Genomic DNA, 22,553 nt, shown 5'->3' with positions numbered 1-22,553 from the left:
AGGCGGAAATATTATTTCTAACGTGCAAAGTGTGATAATGATTTGTTCTTCAATCTTTTCAAGATTTTTCACTGTTAAAACTTTTGAGCACAACTCCTTGAAAAAATTGCAAAGTCCTATTAATGCACTACGCACATCATGTGATGAGAAAAGACCTCGTAAAATAAGCGGAAGGAAGCACTCTAGAAGAACATGACAATCATGAGTCTTTAAGCCATAAATCTTTTTCTCTTTTAGGTTAATACATCTCCTAATATTTGAAAAATATCCATCTGGTACTTTGACATTTTGCAAAAATTCACACAAACTCCTCCTTTCTTTATTATTCAATTTATAAATGGCATCAGGTAATGACACAACCTTTTCTCCCTCTCTAATAGGATGCAAATCTTTCTTTATGCCTAACTTTTCCATATCCAAACGAGAATTTAAATGGTCTTTTGTTTTTCTTGGAATATCCATCAATGTCCCAAGAACATTGTCACATATATTCTTCTCTATGTGCATGACATGTAAATTGTGATGCAACAATAAAGTCCTCCAATATGGCAATTCAAAGAAGATACTTTTTTTTTAACCATGGATTGGAATTTCCCATTTCTTTTCCTGCTGCAATTCTCTTCCTTTTTTTAATATCTTTATGATTATTAACTACAAAGCCTTCTAAGTTAAAAACTTGTTGAAGAATATCATCACCAGAGAGTTGCTTGGGAAGACGCCTAAGTTCTTTTGTGCCATCAAACAATTCTTTTTCACGTCGCCATCTATGTCTAATTGGCAAGAAGCGTCGATGACCTAGGAAGCAAAATTTCATTCCATTAGTAAGAAACTTAGATTGAGTCTCAAAATTACAAGTGGGGCAATGAAGTGCCCCTCTCGTATTCCATCCAGATAGATCTCCATATGCTGAAAAGTCATTTACTGTCCATAATATAGCTGCATGCATTTTAAAAAAATTTTTCATATGCATCAAAGGTATCAACTCCTACATTCCATAATTCTTTTAATTCTTCAATTAAAGGCCTTAGATATGTATCTATTTCCTTTCCTGGAGATTTTGAACCCGGTATAAACAATGATAACATTAGAAAAGGATCCTTTATGCATTTTCAAGGTTACAAGTTATATGGTATAAGTACCACAGGCCAAACACTATATGTAGTACTCATATTTCCAAAGGGGTTAAACCCATCACTTGCTAATCCAAGCCTTACATTTATAGGTTCATCAGAAAAGGACTTATGTAACTCATTAAATGATTTCCATGCTTCTGAGTCAGCTGGATGACGTAAATACCCATCATCAATTCGCTTTGCATCATGCCATCTCATATCAAATACTGTCTTTGTTGACATATATAACCTTTTAATCCTTGGAGTTATTCGAAAGTAACGGAGAATTTTTATAGGAATTTTTTTTCTCTTTCCATCTTTCTCCTCAAACTTCCACCTTGAAACACCACAATGATCACAAGTTTCTTTCTTATCATGATCTTTCCAAAATAGCATACAATCATTAATACGAGCATCTATTTTCTCATAATCCAAGCCAAGATATCGAATAATCTTCCTAGCTTCATAGTAAGACACCGGTAGTTGTACCCCTTTTGGAAAGGAATCATTCAATAACTCAAGTAACATAGAAAATGATTTATTACTCTATCCACCAAGACATTTAATATGAAATACTCTCATAAAAAATGAGAGCTTTGAAAATTGCATACATCCTGGATATAGTTCTTTCTTAGAATCATCCAAAAGTTTGTAAAATTTTGCTGCATCTTCATTAGGTTCTTCTACATGCTCTTCATAAGGTTCTCCTATATCCTCTTCTATATGCTCTTCATTAGGTTCTTCAATATCCTCTTCTATATCCCAAACTCCAAAATGATCCCTTAACATGTTTTCCATGTCATCTTTATCCATATAATCATCCTCACTATCAAATGAACTTGAATAGGGTGACTCATCTTGTAGCGATTCTCCATGGTGGTACCAAATTGTATAATTTCTCACTATGCCATGACTTCGAATATCAAATTCTACTTGCTCACGAGATTTTCTAAGGCAATTATTGCATTTAAAACACGGACAATATATCTTATCATCCTTTGTATGACTAAAGGCAAAATCTCAGAACTCCTTGACACCTCTCCTACATTGTAAAAGGGCTCTATTCTTAATTTGCATCCAATCCTTGTCCATTGAATCTATGACAAGCTTAACATACTGATGAGCGGATAATTTATACGCTTTTTGGCATTGTTTTTAGTATGTTTTTAGTATATTTTAGTTAGTTTTTAGTATACTTTTAGTAGTTTTAGTTAAAATTCACTTTTCTGGACTTTACTAAGAGTTTGTGTGTTTTTCTGTGATTTCAGGTATTTTCTGGCTGAAATTGAGGGTCCTGAGCAAAAATCTGATTCAGAGGCTGAAAAGGAATGCAGATGCTGTTGGATTTTGACCTCCCTGCACTCGAAGTAGATTTTCTGGAGCTACAAATACCAATTGGCGCGCTCTCAATGGCATTGGAAAGTAGACATCCTGGGCTTTCCAGAAATGTATAATAGTCCATACTTTGCTCGAGATTTGATGGCCCAAACCGGCGTTGCAAATCAGCTTCAGAATTCCCAGCGTTTAACGCTGGAACTGGCATAAAAATTGGAGTTAAACGCTCAAACTGGCATAAAAGCTGGCATTTAACTCCAGAAAAAGTCTCTACACATGAAAGCTTCAATGCTCAGCCCAAGCACACACTAAGTGGACCCAGAAGTAGATTTTTACGTCATTTACTCATTTCTGTATACCCTAGGTTACTAGTTCACTATTAATAGGATCTTTTGACATTGTATCTGTACCTCATGACATTTTACACGTTTCTCATTGTATCTTTTACGGCATGAGTCTCTAAACCCCATGGTTGGGGGTGAGGAGCTCTGCTGTGTCTTGATGGATTAATGCAATTACTACTGTTTTTTCATTCAATCATGCTTGCTTCCATTCTAAGATATCACTTGTTCCTAAACCTGATGAATGTGATGATCCGTGAAACTCATCACCATTCTCGCCCATGAACGTGTGCCTGACAACCACCTCCGTTCTACTTTAGATTGGGTGAATATCTCTTGGATTCCTTAATCAGAATCTTCGTGGTATAAGCTAGAATTGATGGCGGCATTCAAGAGAATCCGGAAGGTCTAAACCTTGTCTGTGGTATTCTGAGTAGGATTCAAGGATTGAATGACTGTGACGAGCTTCAAACTCCTGAGGGCTGGGCGTTAGTGACAGACGCAAAAGAATCACTGGATTCTATTCCAACCCGATTGAGAACCGACAGATGATTAGCCGTGCTGTAACAGAGCGCGTTGAACATTTTCACTGAGAGGATGGGAGGTAGCCATTGACAACGGTGAAACCCTACATACAGCTTGCCATGGAAGGAGCCTTGCGTGCTTGAAGAAGAAGACAGTAGGAAAGCAGAGATTCAGAAGATAGAGCATCTCCAAAACCTCAACCTGTTCCCCATTACTGTAAAACAAGTACTGATTTCATGTTCTTTTGCTTCTTACAATCAATCCTGATAATTATTGATATCCTGACTAAGAGTTACAAGATAACCATAGCTTACTTCAAACCGACAATCTCCGTGGGATCGACCCTTACTCACGTAAGGTATTACTTGGACGACCCAGTGCACTTGCTGGTTAGTTGTGCGGGATTGCAAAAGTGTGATTGCAATTTTATGCACCACATACCTAAAAAATATTAAAAATAAGCACCAGAAACCACAAGCCTCAATAGAGAAAAAAAGTTAAAACACAAGTGTAGCTATAATAAAATCCAAAGAATGCATGTAACAGAGTCTATACCAAAAGCTAAAAATAATCAATAGAAATCAGTTAAGAAAAAATCTAAAAGCAAAGTTGTGATCTTGTTGTGGCTAAGTTCCAGAGAGGCCTAAACCTGAAAGCGGAAACCTCCAAACTCGAACCTATTTGGCTACTATTCCAACACTGCGCTAGTATGCATTGGTGCACATGTACTGATGTACCTTAAATTAAAAACTAGAATTTTATATCTATTATTATTATTTATGTATAATTTTTATAATTTTTTTACATTCTTTTAAAAAATAATTAATATTTATGATAAAAGATAATTTTTTTATTTATATCATAATAAATGTATAACAAATAATAAAAAATAATGCAAACATCACTTTTAGTATAATGAATAATCCATGCAATCATCTAAATTAAAATCCAAATCTATATGAAGCTAGGGAATTTAATTCTATGCATTAAGCATATATATGTGGTGTCTAGGGATCCTAAAAGTTGAAGCAAAAAGAAATGAATATACATGCACTACTTAATTGACAAACAATTAACAAACGAGCCACGACAAACGAGGTTAAAGTGGTGGTACTTATAAAAGCTAGAAATTCTTTCATGCATGCCAAATCTACTTGAAGTAATTAAAAGAATATTATAGAAAATGAAATCTCAGTTGACAAAAACTAAGGATAAGTAGTTCAGAGAGTTAAAAAAAAGCACTCAAATTTTAAAAAGAATAAATAATCTAAGGGTGATTTTTGCTAGAAGAAATGGTGTGGAGTAGCAGAAGAGAATGTGAACAAGTGTTGGCTAGATTTGGAGATCCTAGAATACCAAAAAAAAAGGTCATATAAAGAATAAACTTTTGGTTTTGTTGCTGTGAAGGAGAAGAGAGGTTGCTTGTGGCAGAGTTTATGCCCCATGAAACTCTCTCCAAGCACCTCTTTCATTGTGAGTTTCGTTCATTTTTTCTTTGTTTGGTTTTGTTCATTGTAATCATTTGTAACATATAGAGGAAATGAATGTTTTGAGATATGCCACGTTGTGTCAACAATTGCCATGGACTAGACATTTTGCATGAGAAGCTAAATATTTTCAGAAATGTTAACTTAATAACCACTTATTTGTGATTGTGATTTGTGCGAAATCCGTCTGTCAGAGGAGTCCTAGCCCATGGAATGGGCAATGAGGCTGAGAGTTGCCTTGTATTTGGCACAAGCATTGGAATATTGCAGCAGTCAAGGAAGGACATTATACCATGATCTTAATGCTTATAGAATTTTCTTCGATTAGGTAGTTAAGCTTCTACGAGCAGGCTTATTCCTTTTCTTAAGTCAGTATGTTTTATCAAGCAATATTTATGTCTACATGGTATCAAGTTTAGCCTTCACCCCTCCAGAATATTTAAGGATAGGTAAGAACCAAATGAAATAAAATAAAATATTGAAGTACATATATATATTTGGGATGAAGGAATGAAGGCGCTGAAAACCATTAAAAGAGCAGTGAGATCGCAGTACATGAAAAATTAAAATGCCACTAAACACAATTAAAATTCTTTAAGTTTAACTAAGAGTAAACTTCAATAATAAAGAATACTTGCCTCAACTGGTTGACTTTGTTTCTTCAACAGTAATTTGGAAGCCATTGATAAAATTGTTTGACCTATATTAAGCAATTAAGCAAATAAACAATATTACTAATGCAAATTAATATATTATAGAAATTCAGACTCTCAAAATAGAATATATAAATCCAAGCTCTCAAAATAAAATTAGATACTCCTATTTGATATGAACCTTTGATTTAGGAAATAGAACAAACACTTGGTGTGCGAAAACTGAAAAGAAAAAAAATAAAGGATTAGAAGTCAAATTAGATAAAACATAAATTGAATAAAACTCTAAAATAGAACAAACACTAAAATTGTATCACCAAGTCACAGTTATCTTTCTCTCACTTTTTTATTATGAATAAAAGAAATAGAAAAATCAAACAGAGTAGAGCAAATTACCGAATATATAGAACATATTTATACAAATTACCAAATCAAATATGAGGAACAAATTCAAGAGCAATTAGGTATGACGAACAAATAAAAAACTACGAATTATAAAATAGATCAATAAAAAGTCAAATCAGAAAATATAAATTAGAGAATAGATCTAAGAATATGAATACTTACCTTAATACGTAAAGTAATAAGAAGTTTGAATATAAAAATTTTGAAATCTGAAGCATGAAAACAAAAATTAAAACAGATTTATGAAAGAATAAAAAAATCTTGAGAGAGGAAAAAAATACCTAACAAGACGAAGTTGATTTTGGAACTCAAGAATGAAACGAGATCTTGAGACTAAAGTTATAGCAATTTACGTCCGTTAACATGCGTGGCTATACTTTCTCATCATCATTATACTGGAGCAGAGCTAAAGAATGACTAAGAGGAGTGTGATATTTTTTACGGAGCCAAGGGAAAAGAGCAGTATGATGCTTTCTTCTTTCTTAGTGAAATAAATTGGGACCGTAAAAAAAATAGAAAATTTGACATTTATAATCTTTGTTAAAAATATATATTAATTTTTACACTTAATTATGATTGTTAAAAAAAATGTTGAAATAGCTTTTTTTTCTTGTAGTAAAATTAGGTACGTATGTTTTGTTTTAGTTACATAATTATATAATTATAATACATAGCTTAATTTGATTCTGTGGTGATGTGAAGTGATGAGTGAGTGATGTGCAACTTTTTAATTGTGATACATATTGTTGGCTAACTCCAAAATGTGTTCCACTTCTTGTCAATATGTTGTGTCTTCTAAGAAAGCTTTCGCAATCTTCTGCATTTCTTTCACATTTTAGCCACACAAATGCTGTAAGCAATAGGGACATGCCAACTGAAAGTGAGAACCAACCAAGAGAGTGCGCGATGATAAGACTGGTTCATTTGGCGTATACGTATAGGTTTTAATATATATCCAATAACAATAACCATATATTTGATTTATATGATACAGCTTGCTAGAAAAATGGTCATATGTGTTAGTGTGCATTATCCAGCTGTCGTTGCATCATATCCACCCACCGAATACATATACCTTGCTGTTGCTCTGTATTTCAGAATATTACTCCTTCATAGTTTGTATTTAACCTTGATTATAATCCATGATACATATTATATTCGTACATGATCTCTTTCCTAATTGACACCTAATAATGAGTTCCGGTTATTCATAAAGAAAAGTCTTGAAGAATTCAAGTAATTATGTATTGTTTTTAGAAAAGGAAAGAAGAGAGTTCTTCATAGAAATTTTTCTCAATCTCTTCATACTAGTGTTCGGTTGACTAAGTTTTTAGAAGACTATTATGTATTGTTTTTAGTGTTGATGTGCCTATAAATATTTTTTTGGCAGGGTTGACATAGTCACAAGTATTATCAACGTTTCAGTGGCATCCATTTACACTATCACAAGTATTGGTAGAATTTAAGACTCCCAGAAAAGTTATTCAAGGTTTAACCTTCTACTTTTTTATTTATTTATTTCTGTTAAACTATTGAGTTTTATTTTATCTTTATCTTTATTATCTCTGTTAAATTATTATGCATGTTTATCTATACTTACTTATGTATGCTTGTTTGTGTAAACCATTCATGGTGAAAGTATAAATTATATTGATGATAAGATTTTTATTTGTTGTGGTTTTTCGTTGAATAAAAAAATTAAAAAGTGAATATTATCCCTTTGATATGTAGGAAATTAAATTCATTAATAATGGAAAATCAGAACCGAAGTTGGATGTATGATAGAACGTATGATAAGAGGCGGGGTCTTAAACCCAGTTTTATTAATACTCCTCTTGTTGCTGCTTCAATGAGTGATGATCGGATTTTTGACGGTTTAGAATTTCACAAATGAATCCTCGTTGCAAGTATAGTTTCTAAACCAATCACTAATCATTTCATACAAAAAGTTGTTTGTCACTAAAACAAAACCCTAAAATTTATAAACCGAAGTATTCAAACCTCGGGTCGTTCTCCCTAGGAATTGTAATGAAGTGTTTTGTTATTGGTTGTGAGTTATTTTTGGGGTTTTAATAAGAAACATGAAAGATAAATGGCAAGAAAGTAAACTAAGGCCTAAAAAGGTCTTGGCAAGGGTTGGTGGTCAATGATCTCTATCCTAATCACTAACTACAATATGAGAATTGGCAAGGATTAATCTCATTAAATCATCCTCTAACTAGTAGTAAAGGAAAGTCAAATGAGCTATATCAATCCTAGTCCATAAGTCCTAACTCTCCACTAATTCAATTAGTGAGAACTAGAGTCAATGGATCCCAATCATCAATTACTTGGACATTAGTAACTCAAGAGTTCCTAAGTTACCTTTCCAAACCAAGAACATAAAACTCTACTCTAGAATCCAACCAAGTATTTTCTCAAACACTTGGAAGACACAAAAGAAAAGCATAGTAATTTGACAACAAGAATGAAATCTAACAACAATTATTGAAAGGAATTAACAACAACAATCAAAAGAAACACATTTATTATGAATTACCTTGATTGAATTGAAAGAGAGTAGAAGAAACAAAAGTAGATCTACAACAAAACACAAGAACAACATAAAGGAAATTACAACAAAAGAATGGAAGGAGAATGAATGTAACAACAAGGAATTGAGAAGATAGAAGTAGAAGAAGATGAATTAAAATCTAGATCTAAGAACTAAACCTAATCTTAATCCTAATCCTAGAGAGAAGTGAGAGCTTCTCTCTCTAGAAACTACTTCTAAAACTAAACTATGACTAATGGTAACTAACTTCTAAAGTATGAGAGTATGTTCATTCCCCCTTCAGTCCTTGGCTTAAATAGCATCAGAAATGAGTTGGATTGGGCCCACAAGACTTCTAAAATTGCTGGCCACGTTTTGCTTTAAGTGAACCAGTGGCACCAACGGTGCGTGCGCATACTATGCGCGTACGTGTCACCATGCGCGGTTTAACCATAGCAAATCTTATATCGTTTCGAAGCCCCGAATGTTAGCTTTCCAACCCAACTAGAACCGCATCATTTGGACCTCTGTAGCTCAAGTTATGGTCGTTTAAGTGCGAAGAGGTCGGCTTGACAGCTTTCCGGTTCTTTCATTTCTTCATGAGTTCTCCAACTTTTCATGCTTTCTTTCTTCATTCTCTTGATCCAATCTTTGCCTCCTAAACCTTAAATCACTTAACAAACATATCAAGGCATCTAATGGAATCAAGGAGAATTAGATTTAGCTATTTTAAGTCCTAAAAAGCATGTTTTCACTCTTAAGCACAATTAAAGAAGAATATACAAAACCATGCTATTTCATTGAATAAATGTGGGTAAAAGGTGATAAAATCCCCTAAAATTAATACAAGATAAACCCTACAAATGGGGTTTATCAACCTCCCCACACTTAAACCAAACATGTCCTCATGCTTAAACCTAGAATGAAGTAAGGATATGGCATTTATTCAATGGGAACTAACTAAATCCGCGATGCAATCTACCTATATGCAACTATCTAAATGAATGCAATTGCTTGGTCAAAATAAATCAATTCCCAAGAAGCATATATGCACCAGGGCTAAGGACTAGCAAGTCTAATCCAAAGTTGAATTGAGTTATTAAATATTTTTACAAACTTGCATGAGAAGAGATGATCATAGGTGGAAACATGTAATTGAGCATCAAACCCTCACCGGATGTATTTGCACTCTATTCGCTCAAGTGTTTGGGGTTGATTCTCTCAATTCTCCCCTAATCATGCTTTCCAAGATTCGTTCTTCTTCTAACAATCAACATATATTTCATGCATGCATACAAGTATCATGAGGTCTTTTCTTTGGTTGTAATGGGGCTAGGGTCAAGGTATGATGCATATATGGTTAAGTGAGCTTGAAATTTGAATCTTTGATAAGCTTAAACTTCCCACCTAACCTATGACATCCTATACAATTAAGTTCTAACCTAACTACCCATTTTTCACTTTTTCACATACTCATGTATCCCTTTTCATTTCACAACACTCATGCATTGGTTTTATTGAGCTACACTTTGCTTTGGGGCATTTTGTCCCCTTTTTATTTCTTTCTTTTTCTTCTTTTTCTTTATTTTTCTATTTTTTTCTTTTTCTTTTCCATATTATTTTTCTTTTCTTTTTCTTTTGTTTTTCTCATTTTTTTCTTTCTATATACAGGAACCTCAATGCATAAGGTTTTACATTTGATCAATACATGAGTATGTACCCAATTCCCAATATTTCCAATAATAGTACAAAACTACCCTTTTATTCACCCAATGTCCCAAGGTTCCCACACTTGAATGATACTCACACACACTAGCCTAAGCTAATCAAAGATCCAAATAAGGACATTTATTGTTTTTCGCTTTAGGCTTGTAATGTGCTAAAATAAGAACGAAGTGGGTTAATCGTAGGCTCAAATTTGGCTAACAATGGAAGATAAAAGGTAAGGCTTTTTGGGTAAGTGAGCTAAATGAAATGATGGCCTCAATCATATAAATGCATGAATACACAAAATAATGGAAATAAAGAATCAAACAAATCAAAGATTACAATCATAGAAAGAGAATAATGCACATAAGAAGGAAAAATAAGTGGTTATAAGATGTAACCACACCATTAGGCTCAAAACTCGCTTGCTTGTGTTCTTAGCTCAAAAACCATGTTTCACAATATATACAATTCAAGCAAGTTCTATGAAAAGTTTTCACTCAAATCAATTGGTGCCCTATAGATAGAAATCCTTGAAAATTTTCATTATTTTGACTAAGCTTATTTTGTATATATATGCAAAACTAAGAAAATGCAAGTAAAAATCCTAAAATCTTAGAATGAAATGCAAAAGTGTTGGAATTAGAAACTTGTCACCTAAAATCGCCGACCGGTCGGACGACCTCCTCACACTTAAAAGTTTGCACCGTCTTCGGTGCACTCAAAGATGAGCAAGGGGGTACGGCGACTCTCCGGATTACTGCATGTTCTTAGTCTTGCTTCCATGTTTGCTTGTGGTGAATTCATCATAAAAAACAAAAATATAACACCATAAGAGGAGAAGATATAAAAGCAATGAAGCATACATTGTTGGAATGAGGTAAATCACTAGAAATGAGTGAGTGAATTATTGTGACATTAATGACAAATAAGTGTGTGAATTCTAAATTAGGCGCCCTTTAGAACACACATTAGCATAAAAGTCATGTCACAAAAGAAGCATGTACATCACTTATCCTAGTGTGCTTGAGATGCTTTAAGTGAACTTGTAAAGTAAAACAAGCATTAAAGAAGCATGAAAGCATTTAAGTCAAACACATATGGATGCATATGATCATAAAATACAATGCATTAAGGTAAATGCACAACATCATCCATCAAGAGGTTGCCTAATCGAGGAAGAGGATTCAAATCACATGATGGCTAGCTACAACATGCAATTCAAAAGAGTTATAAGCTCGAAGGCAATTCTCATCACTTGGTATTCTTAAAAGGTAAACATGAAAAACTCAAAACCAAGTAGCAAAATATAACCTCAATCATAGAATCCAACAAAGATTGTCTAAAAAATTCATGCTAAAAATAGTATTTAGGCAATAAGAGGCAACAATGTGTAGTAAACAAGATCAATAAGCCAACACTTATAATGAAAATGGAGAAAATAAAATGAAAACTAAACTAAAACTATCTAACAAACTAACTAACTAACTAATTAACTAACTAAAATAAATGGTTATCAATGGTGTTTGGGAGTGTTGGATGAGGGGTAGGAGAAGGGAAGAAGAAAGGAGAAGGAAAGAAATGGAAAGAAGAAAGGAAAAGAATTGTTTGAAATGAGGGCATCCGCGCGTACGCACGCATGGCGCGCGCGCGTCGATGGCTTATTTCGAGAGTTGTGCGTACGCGTCATGTGCGCGTGCACGCGAGTGGGGTTGTGCCAAAGGCATAACGTTGGCGTGGCGTAGGCATAACTCTCTGGAAAATGTAGGGAATGTGGAACTTCTCAATCCACGCATACGCACGCATGGCGCGCGCGTGTGGATGGTCGAAAGTGCTTGATGCACGCGTACGCGTACAGTGCGCGTACGCGTGGATGGTGCTCTATTTTTCAAAATTTTTTTTCTAAGTTCTTGCACCAATCCAAGCCTTTCAATCCTCCAAACAGCTACCAAAACACCCTAGAACCTTATTTAGCATATTATACTTCTAACTAAACTTAACAAACCAATAAAAACATGAAATTAAACTAATTCTACCAATATGTACAAAGAAAGAAAATGAAAAGATGTTACCATGGTGGGGTGTCTCCCACCTAGCACTTTTGTTTATTGTCCTTAAGTTGGACTTATGGGGAGCTCCTCTCAAGGTGGCTTGTGCTTGTACTCATCTTGAAACTCCCACCAATGCTTGGTTCTCCATTGTGCCCTAAGATTTCTCATAGATTGAGCCAAGTGTTGATGGAGTTCTTCACAAGCTTGGGGCTCCCAAAGTTGATCCTCTTTTTGTGATCCAGGATCCCACACTTTATCTTCACACCCGCCTTGAAGTTGATCATCATTATTGGTCCATCCGGGTGGTGAACAAGATGAATTCTCTATGAAGTGCCCAACAATCCTCCTAGATCCATCTATTTGAGCACTATTCCCACCTTTGTATTCAACTCTTGAAGTATCAACCAAAATGAGCCTTGATTTGCAACGCCAACCACGAACCATATTTCGCTTACGCTTCATCCCACAAAGCATCCTAAGTTGACCATCCGTTTAAAGCAAGCCATACTCAAGTGGGACAATAAAGCCAATGGAAATGAATTTTACCCACTCAAATGAAGATGTAGATGGCAACCTAGGCAAAGATGCTTCCGAAGATCTTGACAAAGCATAACCAACCCTCATTCTTCTATTTCTAGGGACTCCCACCTCTTCACAAGATCTCTTAATCTCAATCCTTTGTTCACCAATTTTATCTAAACCTTTTCCTTTACTCAAATCATAATAGGGAGGGTGAGAAAAATTTACCTCCTCAACGCTTTCAAATCCAACCGTAGAAGGTTCTTCATGCTTAAAGGATTCTTCACCACTAAGGCTTGATGCTTGCTTTTCATCACCAAGGGAACTCAATTCTTTCTCTATCCCATCCAAGTCTTCATATGGAATATGCCTTGGAAGGTGTGCACTTTCCTCCCTAGCATCAATTTCAATCATCTTGGAGGGGTTTTCTTCAACTCTATGTTCCCATGGAGGTTCCGCATCTCCTAAGTCCTCTACCACTTCTTCCTTGTCTTCAACAATTAAAGCTTCCTCCAATTGTTCCAATACAAAGCAACTTTCCTCATTTCCCACCGGAGTTTTCAATCTCTCCTTCATGCTATGTTCTTCATTTGATTCTCCACATGTAGCCATGGGAGTTCCTTGAGTGTTCAAGCATTGGGATGCTAATTGATTTGTTACCGCATCCAAGGCGGCCATGAAATTTTGCACATCCCTTTTCATCTCTTCTTGCCCTTGAACAAGAACACCAAGGATGTCATCCATTGGAGGTTGGGGTGGGTGGAAGGGTTCATCATTTTGGGGAAAGGGTTCATAATAGGAAGGTGGTTCTTCTTGGTAGAGTTGTGGTGGTTCAATGTTTTCCACTCTTTCCACTTGTTGCACAACACACTCCATGGTTGCTTGAAATTGATCCAATGCTTCCTTGAGATGATCCCTTGACTCTTGTTCCTCTTGGATTATATGATTAGGATCATGTGGCTCTTGGATCAATGGATATGAGTATTCTTCCATGGGAGGTTGTGGTGAAAAGTAGTATTCATCTTGTGGTTGAAAATTGTTATATATTGGAGGTGGTTCATCTTGGTAATAATGTGGAGGAGGTGGCTCTTGAAAATATTGATGTTGGAATGGTGGTGGCTCTATATGTGGTTCATATGGCTTATATGGTTGTTGGTAGGATAGATATGGATTAGGGTCATATGAAGGTGGTTGGTAGGAAGGGGCTTGTGAGTATGGTTGAGAATTATGTTGAGGGTATGGATCATAGGCATATGGTGGTGGTTCTTGAAAGTCACAAGGTGATTCACCATAGCCATTGGATTGATATGCATCATAGAATGGCTATTCTTCATAGTGCATTGGTGGAGGTTGTTACCAAGAGGATTGATCATATGCATATGGCTCCTCCCACCTTTGATTGTTCCATCCTTGATACACATTTTCATTGTAATCTCCACTCCATACAATATAGTTGTAATCACACTCATAGCCAAAATGAGAATCCATGGTGAAAAGAGAAAATAAAAACAAAAACTACTAAGAAATAATGAAACAAAATCCTAAATAGCAAGCAATCCAAAAAAAATCAAGCTATTCACAATATTCACATATATACAATAACCAATAACATAACACCATTGCAACTCCCCGGCAACGGCGCCATTTTGATGATCGGATTTTTGACGGTTTAGAATTTCACAAATGAATTCTCGTTGCAAGTATAGTTTCTAAACCAATCACTAATCCTTTCATACAAAAAGTTGTTTGTCACTAAAACAAACCCCTAAAATTTATAAACCGAAGTATTCAAACCTCGGGTCGTTCTCCCTAGGAATTGTAATAAAGTGTTTTGTTATTGGTTGTGAGTTATTTTTGGGGTTTTAATAAGAAACATGAAAGATAAATGGCAAGAAACTAAACTAAGGCCTAAAAAGATCTTGGCAAGGGTTGGTGGTCAAGGATCTCTATCCTAATCACTAACCACAATATGAGAATTGGCAAGGATTAATCTCATTAAATCATCCTCTAACTAGTAGTAAAGGAAAGTCAAATGAGCTATATCAATCCTAGTCCATAAGTCCTAACTCTCCACTAATTCAATTAGTGAGAACTAGAGTCAATGGATCCCAATCATCAATTACTTGGACATTAGTAACTCAAGAGTTCCTAAGTTACCTTTCCAAGCCAAGAACATAAAACTCTACTCTAGAAATCCAACCAAGTATTTTCTCAAACACTTGGAAGGCACAAAAGAAAAGCATAGTAATTTGACAACAAGAATGAAATATAACAACAATTATTGAAAGTAATTAACAACAACGATCAAAAGAAACACATTTATTATGAATTACCTTGATTGAATTGAAAGAGAGTAGAAGAAACAAAAGTAGATCTACAACACAACACAAGAACAACATAAAGGAAATTACAACAAAAGAATGGAAGGAGAATGAATGTAACAACAAGGAATTGAGAAGATAGAAGTAGAAGAAGATGAATTAAAATCTAGATCTAAGAACTAAACCTAATCCTAATCCTAATCCTAGAGAGAAGTGAGAGCTTCTCTCTCTAGAAACTACTTCTAAAACTAAACTATGACTAATGGTAACTAACTTCTAAAGTATGAGAGTATGTTTATTCCCCCTTCATTCCTTGGCTTAAATAGCATCAGAAATGAGTTGGATTGGGCCCACAAGACTTCTAAAATTGCTGGCCGCGTTTTGCTTTAAGTGAACCAGGTGGCAGCAACGGCGCGTGCAAGTACTATGCGCGTACGCGTCACCATGCGCGGTTTAACCATAGCAAATCTTATATCGTTTCGAAGCCCCGGATGTTAGCTTTCTAACCCAACTAGAACCGCATCTTTTGGACCTTTGTAGCTCAAGTTATGGTCGTTTAAGTGCGAAGAGGTCGGCTTGACAGCTTTCCGGTTCTTTCATTTCTTCATGAGTTCTCCAACTTTTCATGCTTTCTTTCTTCATTCCCTTGATCCAATCTTTGCCTCCTAAACCTTAAATCACTTAACAAACATATCAAGGCATCTAATGGAATCAAGGAGAATTAGATTTAGCTATTTTACGTCCTAAAAAGCATGTTTTCACTCTTAAGCACAATTAAAGGAGAATATACAAAACCATGCTATTTCATTGAATAAATATGGATAAAAGGTGATAAAATCCCCTAAAATCAATACAAGATAAACCCTACAAATGAGATTTATCAATGAGCTGGCAGTGCAGGGTTAGTATATGTTGTAAAAAAATCCTGCTTCAGTTATTAACGGACATATTGTTTACTACTAATTCTACTAAGAACATAAAGGTTTATGTTTCCAACTAATAAGCACACTATGAGTAAAGTGGATTGGTGAACATGATTCTGGAAGCTTGAATTGAATATTAGTTGTTGTGTGGTTTGGCAGGTACTACTCCATGTATGGACATGTTGAGAAGCTAGTACAAGAAATCAAGAAAGGCGCTGCTTCAATAGAAGGCGTTGAGGTCAAAATATGGCAGGCATGTATATTTATATTCCAAAGTTCCCTGTGCATTGTGTCACAACATAAAATTGCAAATTTGCAAGTAGCAAACAACATCTATAGATAAATGGCGTGTCATGTTCCCTTTCTAACAGGTGCCTGAGACACTGCCAGAAGAAGTGCTTGGTAAAATGGGTGCACCACCAAAGACTGATGCACCAATCATCACCGCCGACGAGCTGGCCACGGCTGATGGTTTTGTCTTTGGCTTCCCTACTAGATTCGGGATGATGCCTACTCAATTTAAGGCTTTCCTAGATTCCATCGGAGGCCTTTGGAGGACACAACAGCTTGCAGGCAAGCCTGCCGGAATCTTCTATAGCACCGGTTCCCAGGGCGGCGAACAAGAGACGACAGCGTAACACCCTCTTATCTCTTTTTACTTTCTTATTCACATGAAATGGTAAATGTTAAGACATTTTTGCAATACATTTCAGGCTTACTGCTATCACTCAGCCTGTGCATCATGGAATGATATTCGTTCCGATCGGATACACATTTGGTGCCGGCATGTTTGAGATGGAGAACATGAAAGGTGGAAGCTCATACGGGGCCTGAACTTATACCGGTGATGGCTCAAGGCAGCCATCTTAGCTCGAGTTGGACCAAGCATTCCACTAAGGAAAGTACCTTGCATCCATCACAAAGAAGCTCAAGAAGGAATAAGCTGCATAAAAAATCTTGGCTTAATACTTATACACAATATTAATAATAATTATTCAAATAGACAATAATAATAGTTATTTATCTTGTCTTGAGTACTTATGTTAGAGGGTTATTTATTATTTTGATAAGTTTGTAAACTCATTATCTAATATTTAGTATAAATTTTATTTATAAATTTTATTTTTATATTTAAAAGTTTATTTGTGTTGTTATCAAATATTCTGTATAAATTTTATTTTTATATTTAAAAGTTTATTTGTATTAACGGTTTACTATTTGTCAAATAGAAAAAAATAAAACATATAACTATTAAAATCGACGGCAAAGTTGTCGCTTTTAAAAGTTGAAATAGACAAATCTAAATAATTAAATCGATGGCAGCTGTGTCGATTTTATTCAATCTCATATCGACAGCGTCGTCGTCGATTTTATTAAACATATTATAGACAGGAGTGTTGTTGATTTTACGATTTTATTGAATCAATTATCGACAGAGAATGAGTCGATTTTAAATAATAATATCGACGGCAATGTTGTTGATTTTAGTAAGGATGTAAAATTCTCATACCCATATTACAGACGGAACAAATGTCGATTTTATTAAATTATTATCGACGGCCAAGCAAGCCGTCGATTTTATTAGCATTTTGAAAAATCGACAAGCTTTACAGCGACCAACTGCGCCGTCTATTTTGCCGTCGAATTTCATTATTATCAACGGTTAAGCCGTCGATTTGGCCGTCGATTTTAACGACGTTTCTTGTAGTGTAGAAGATAATTTCCCTGAACTCTAGTCATGCCTCATTTTGGACCGTGACACTGACAGATACATATACAACAAAGTATAAATCATACTTTTTGTTTCTAATGTACCAAAATTTTTTAATATTTAATTTAGTTAAATTTTATTTTTAATTTTAGAATAAATTTTAATTTTATCCTTCAATATATCTATTTTTATGGTAAATAATTATTCAATTATTTTTTTAATTGCATCTAAATAAATTATTTTTAGTCACATTATTACTTTCATTCTAAATAAATTTATTTTTTTAATTTTATTCTTAATTGCATTAATTTTATTCTAAGTAAATTTATTTTTTATTAAAAGCAAAATTAAAAAATAAATTAAATAATTTTCTGTCATAAAAAAATTAAAATTATTGAAAACAATAAAATTTATTAAAAAATTAAAAATAAATTTTAATTAAATTAAACATTAAAGAAGTTCGGTATATTAGAGACAAGAAAATATAATTTATACTTTATTGTATATGTACATACTATTTTTTTTCTTTTTTCAAAAATTTATATGCTAGTTATTCTACAAGTATGAGTAAAAATCTTGAATTCGTAATGCAATTCCTTCGATTAAAATTTATTATCATTTTACTTGATTTGGTAATTCTTCTAAGAGTAATGTATCTTTTTTGTCCCCAATATTTTCGTCCTATTTAAGTGTTTAACTATCGTTTTAAAATCATCTCAATTTTATTTTACCATCAATTCTGTTAACAAATTGACAAGCTAACATTGAGACAATTTTCAAACATTTGAGACGATTTAAATGTTCGGGACAACTTTAAGACTTACTCCAAATGTTAGAGACAAAAACAATACTTTACTCTAATTACACAAATAATAAAATTTTATTAATTCTCTATTAAAATTATATTATCTACGTAAAATGCGACCGTTTTTATTTCACTATCAATTCTAATATAAATTTTAATTTTTAATTAGTTTATTTTTTATATATATCAAAAATAATATTTTAAAAATATTCTATTAAAATAATTCTAAAAACTAAAACCTTGTAAATGCATGCACTCATTTTCCTCAACCTTTGAAAAAAATAAAAATAAACTAGTAAGATGTCCTCTTTAACATGCAAGTGAGGCCCAAATTAAACAATGAATTTATATAAGTTTAACTTGAGAAGTATTTTTTAATTAATATCAATAAATATTTTAAAATTATTTTTTACTATGAATTATTTTAAATTCTAAATTTATATTCTAAATTTTAAATCCTCTAAAAAAAGATAATTTTATAATAAAAATGACTAATATTTCCTATTAAATATATTTCTTCATTTTATAAGATGTCCACTAAGATAACAACAATTAAAATAATCTCATAATTGGTCCTTTTGTCTTTAAGGATCAATCTAGCGTGAATTAAATTTTTCTTTCCGCCAAAGGTTAAAGGAGGAGCATATCAATTGAGTCACTTATAAAATTAATTATAAATTTAATTGACCAATATTTGTATACTGAATACTCCTTAAAATATAGCTGCCCAACATTTTTAAAATTATTTTATTTATTTTAAATTTTATTAGACTCTAAATCATAAATTTTTAATTATAAATCATAAACTATAACTCTTCTAAAAATAAGAATTTTTAAAATTAAAAAATAACTAATATTAACTAATTAAAAATTTAGTTTCTATATTTTCTCATCCTCAAAAACTAAATTAGGGACGATAAAAGCTTCTATTATTGTAGTTTTCCAGGATCTTTATCAGCAATTACAAATAAAAATTTTGTATAACAAAATAAAAAATGAAAAATTTCTTTTTTTCTTTCCTATGCTCTTGAAGGAAAAAGAAAGAAACTTAGTAAAATCTATAACATATTTTGGCAACTTGGACTTTGGACTAGAAACAAGCCAATTCATAGTCAAAACCATATATGTGAAAGCAAATGCATATGTGTGAAAATAATTATCCTCATCTAGTAGTAGTGAAAGAGCACAAAACCTGAGAAATTGAATTTGTATCCTACCAAAACACAAGCTCAGGAAGAATAAAATTTGGAACCGGGTCATTAGCTTTTTGCAAGCAACGTCTTAAAAGTTTTCATTCCTTATAAAGAATAAATAAATAGCATGACAAGGATATACCTCTTAATCTTAAAAGACCCTAAAGAAAAAATAAACACAAAATTTATTATAAATATATTTGAATGAATACTTTTAGCCTATTAATTCTTCATACTCGTGCATCAGTTTCTCTTCATATTTTCTCCAATTGCATCCATCATCCTGCTTTTGTTGTTCGAGATATTGGAAGGAGTTTAAGTAGTCATCATCTCCTCTTTCAACTACTCCATCTGTAGCTCCGATTTCTACTGTTACATGGTCTTGCGTTCTTAGTGTTCCAACATGCGATTGAGATTCCGATTTGGAACGAAGAATCATGAGAGAGTAGCAAAAGATGGCTGCAACGATGGAAAACATCAAGTTGATCTTCATGAGTTGAACAGTTAGGCATCCAAGGAAGAAACTGAGGAGCTCAGCTTCAAAGCCAAGATCAATTTGCCATGACAGGGACAAAGACATCAAAGCAAAAGAAGCACTCGAAAAAATGCCTAGTAGGTCTGGTTTTCCATTGTTAGATTTATCATAGAAAAATGAGTAGAGAGAGGTTAGTAGCAAAACCAGAACACCCACGTAAGCTTTAAGCAAGAAGCTCCTTGAAATCCTGTATTTCTTGGGAAATAGCATGATGATGCTGATGCTGAAACTTAACAGGGTGTAAAGAATGATCTTCAACAAGTTCCACTCTCCAAATAGACGTTTGAAAGAGGAACTCTTAGCATAACAGAGAAATCCATTGACACTTGACATAAATCCCACAAATCTCCATAGCCTTTTCTGGTTTAGATGGTAGGAATTCTGGGTTGGCATGCCGCTTAAATTTTCAAGTGTAGGGCCTTTCAATTGTTTCTTTAAGGTTCGTGAAGTTGTAGTGCTGAAGGTCTGAAATGGCAGCTAGTCAAATGGCAGTATTTAAAAAATAAGGACCGATCGTGGGATTATTTTAATTGTTCTTACCTCACTCGACATCATATAAAATAAAGAAATATATTAGTGTTTTTGTCCATAATAATATCACGAAAATATAAATTTTTTAAATTTATGTTAATTTTATTCAGATATTATAGATTGTGATAAAAAAGATGTATAAAATTATACTATTTTTATAAAAAGATCGTAAGGAATAAAGTTTTTGTCGATTAAAAAGATCGGAGTCCCTGTAGATAAAAAAATTAAATAATAAAATTTTTAATTATTATTTTTATGTAAAAGAGTTTAATTTTTTATTAATAATTAATTTTAAATTTATTATCTAAAATTTAAAAGAATTTAAAGTGCATATTTTTATATTTAATTAGATATTAAGGCCGTTTGAAAAGTTTCAAAAACTACTTTGAGTTTTTGACTTATAAAAAGTTACATTAATAATATTTGGTATAATTTTTTAATAATATTTTTAATTTTTCACAAAATTGTTTAATAGCTTTTGAAGAAGTAAAAAAAATTAACTTATTTTTCTCTCAAAAACTATTTTATCACTCCTATTATTAAACAATTTTAAAACAAGTACTTCTATGATGATAACTTTTCAAATATAAAATAATTTATTTATAAGTTGCTTTTAAGAGTAAACATTCAATCTGGTCATTGTTCATTTTCACGAAGGACAAAGCGATTCTGTCCAAAAAAAAAAGGGACACTTCGACCATCAACTTTTTTATTTTGGAACAATACAATCCATCTGTTAAAAAATTATTTAAATAATAATAAAAATTGATTTTGTGGGGATTTTATTTATATTTTGTGGGGGGTTTTAAACCTTCACAAAATTATTTTCAATAATATAGCTAATTACTACCACTACTACCACTACCTTCTTCATTCTCATTATTATGGCTCTTACTTCTATTATTTTTATTGATTTATCATTATCATTATCTCCTCTACCGTCATCATCACTAATACCAATATTATCAATATTAAAGTTCTTTTTTTTCATTTCTTATTCGATGTTATTTTTTTCTTTTAAAAAGTATTTGTACTACAATTACTTTTTTTTGTGGCATCATTTTTATTGATAGTTTTTCTTCACTTAACCACCATTTGTGAAGGAATTTTTCAAAAACAAACTTATTAATAGTTTGTAGAGATTTAAAACCCCAACAAAATACAAATAAAATTTCCGCAAAACTAATTTTTATTATTATTTAAATAATTTTTTAACAGAGGGATCATATTGTCCCAAAATAAAAAGGTTGAGGGTCAAAGTGTCTCTTTTTTTAGACAGGGATCGCTTTGTCCTTCGTGAAAATGGATAAGGACCAGGTTGGGTGTTTACTCCTACTTTTAATATAAGTAGTCCTTATGTTTTAAGCTATGTTTTCAAAAGAACTTAATTATGTAACCAACTTGGGTTGGTCGAGTGGTCAGCTCACTCGTCCGCTTAAGCAAGTGTCGAGGGTTCGAATTCCACCTTGTGCATGCAGCAACCCATTGGCTAGCGGCATACCCTTAAATGGAGCTCAAATCCGTGACGGATTAGTCCTTAACCTATCGGGGATTGGGGGATATCGTGGAAACGAAAAAAATTAATTATGTTGTTTACCTAAACTGATCCTTAGTCTACTCTGTTACACAAATAAAAATAATTAATTTTCATGTTTGTGATTTAAAATTAATTTTTTTTTATAAAAATATGATTAGATATTAGTATAAAATTAAGGTTAAATTATACAATTAGTCCCTACACTTTTAATGAAATTGAAAATTAATTCCCACACTTTAAAAGTTTATAATTTGATCCCTATAAAAAATTAAAATTTGTAATTAGGTTTTCAATAACGTTTACCGTAATAAAAATACACATTTACCATA

At 33.0% G+C, this 22,553-nt stretch overlaps 2 protein-coding genes across 3 annotated transcripts; one reads left to right on the top strand and one right to left on the bottom strand.

The window, feature by feature from the left end:
- Positions 1-6,851: 6,851 nt before the first annotated feature.
- Positions 6,852-17,049, top strand: LOC112704024 (probable NAD(P)H dehydrogenase (quinone) FQR1-like 1). Of its 2 annotated transcripts, none has more exons than XM_072199266.1 (5): positions 6,852-6,973; positions 7,249-7,347; positions 16,072-16,165; positions 16,284-16,546; positions 16,626-17,049. In XM_072199266.1, the coding sequence occupies exons 3-5, from the start codon at positions 16,082-16,084 to the stop codon at positions 16,744-16,746; spliced, it is 468 nt and encodes a 155-aa protein (XP_072055367.1). In that variant the 5' UTR covers positions 6,852-6,973; positions 7,249-7,347; positions 16,072-16,081; the 3' UTR covers positions 16,747-17,049. The 2 variants fall into 2 exon arrangements, with proteins under 2 accessions (XP_072055367.1, XP_072055368.1); XM_072199267.1 differs by having other exon boundaries at positions 6,935-7,094.
- A 2,643-nt stretch (positions 17,050-19,692) lies between these two features.
- Positions 19,693-20,652, bottom strand: LOC112704022 (uncharacterized). Its single transcript, XM_025755609.3, has one exon. It carries the CDS (start codon positions 20,547-20,549, stop codon positions 19,836-19,838), a length of 714 nt encoding a protein of 237 aa, XP_025611394.1. The 5' UTR covers positions 20,550-20,652; the 3' UTR covers positions 19,693-19,835.
- Positions 20,653-22,553: the final 1,901 nt, after the last annotated feature.

Source organism: Arachis hypogaea, chromosome 7 (genome assembly GCF_003086295.3).
Source record: "Arachis hypogaea cultivar Tifrunner chromosome 7, arahy.Tifrunner.gnm2.J5K5, whole genome shotgun sequence".
Taxonomy (NCBI): domain Eukaryota; kingdom Viridiplantae; phylum Streptophyta; class Magnoliopsida; order Fabales; family Fabaceae; genus Arachis; species Arachis hypogaea.
The sequence above is the reverse complement of the archived record's forward strand: the minus strand, read 5'-3'. Positions and strand labels throughout refer to the sequence as shown.

Coding starts and splice junctions, on each gene's coding strand:
- LOC112704022 (XM_025755609.3), bottom strand. CDS start 20,549: ATGCCAACCCAGAATTCCTACCATCTAAACCAGAAAAGGCTATGGAGA.
- LOC112704024 (XM_072199266.1), top strand. CDS start 16,082: ATGTATGGACATGTTGAGAAGCTAGTACAAGAAATCAAGAAAGGCGCT. Junction 16,166..16,283: donor TTGAGGTCAAAATATGGCAG/GCATGTATATTT, acceptor CCTTTCTAACAG/GTGCCTGAGACACTGCCAGA. Junction 16,547..16,625: donor GGCGAACAAGAGACGACAGC/GTAACACCCTCT, acceptor AATACATTTCAG/GCTTACTGCTATCACTCAGC.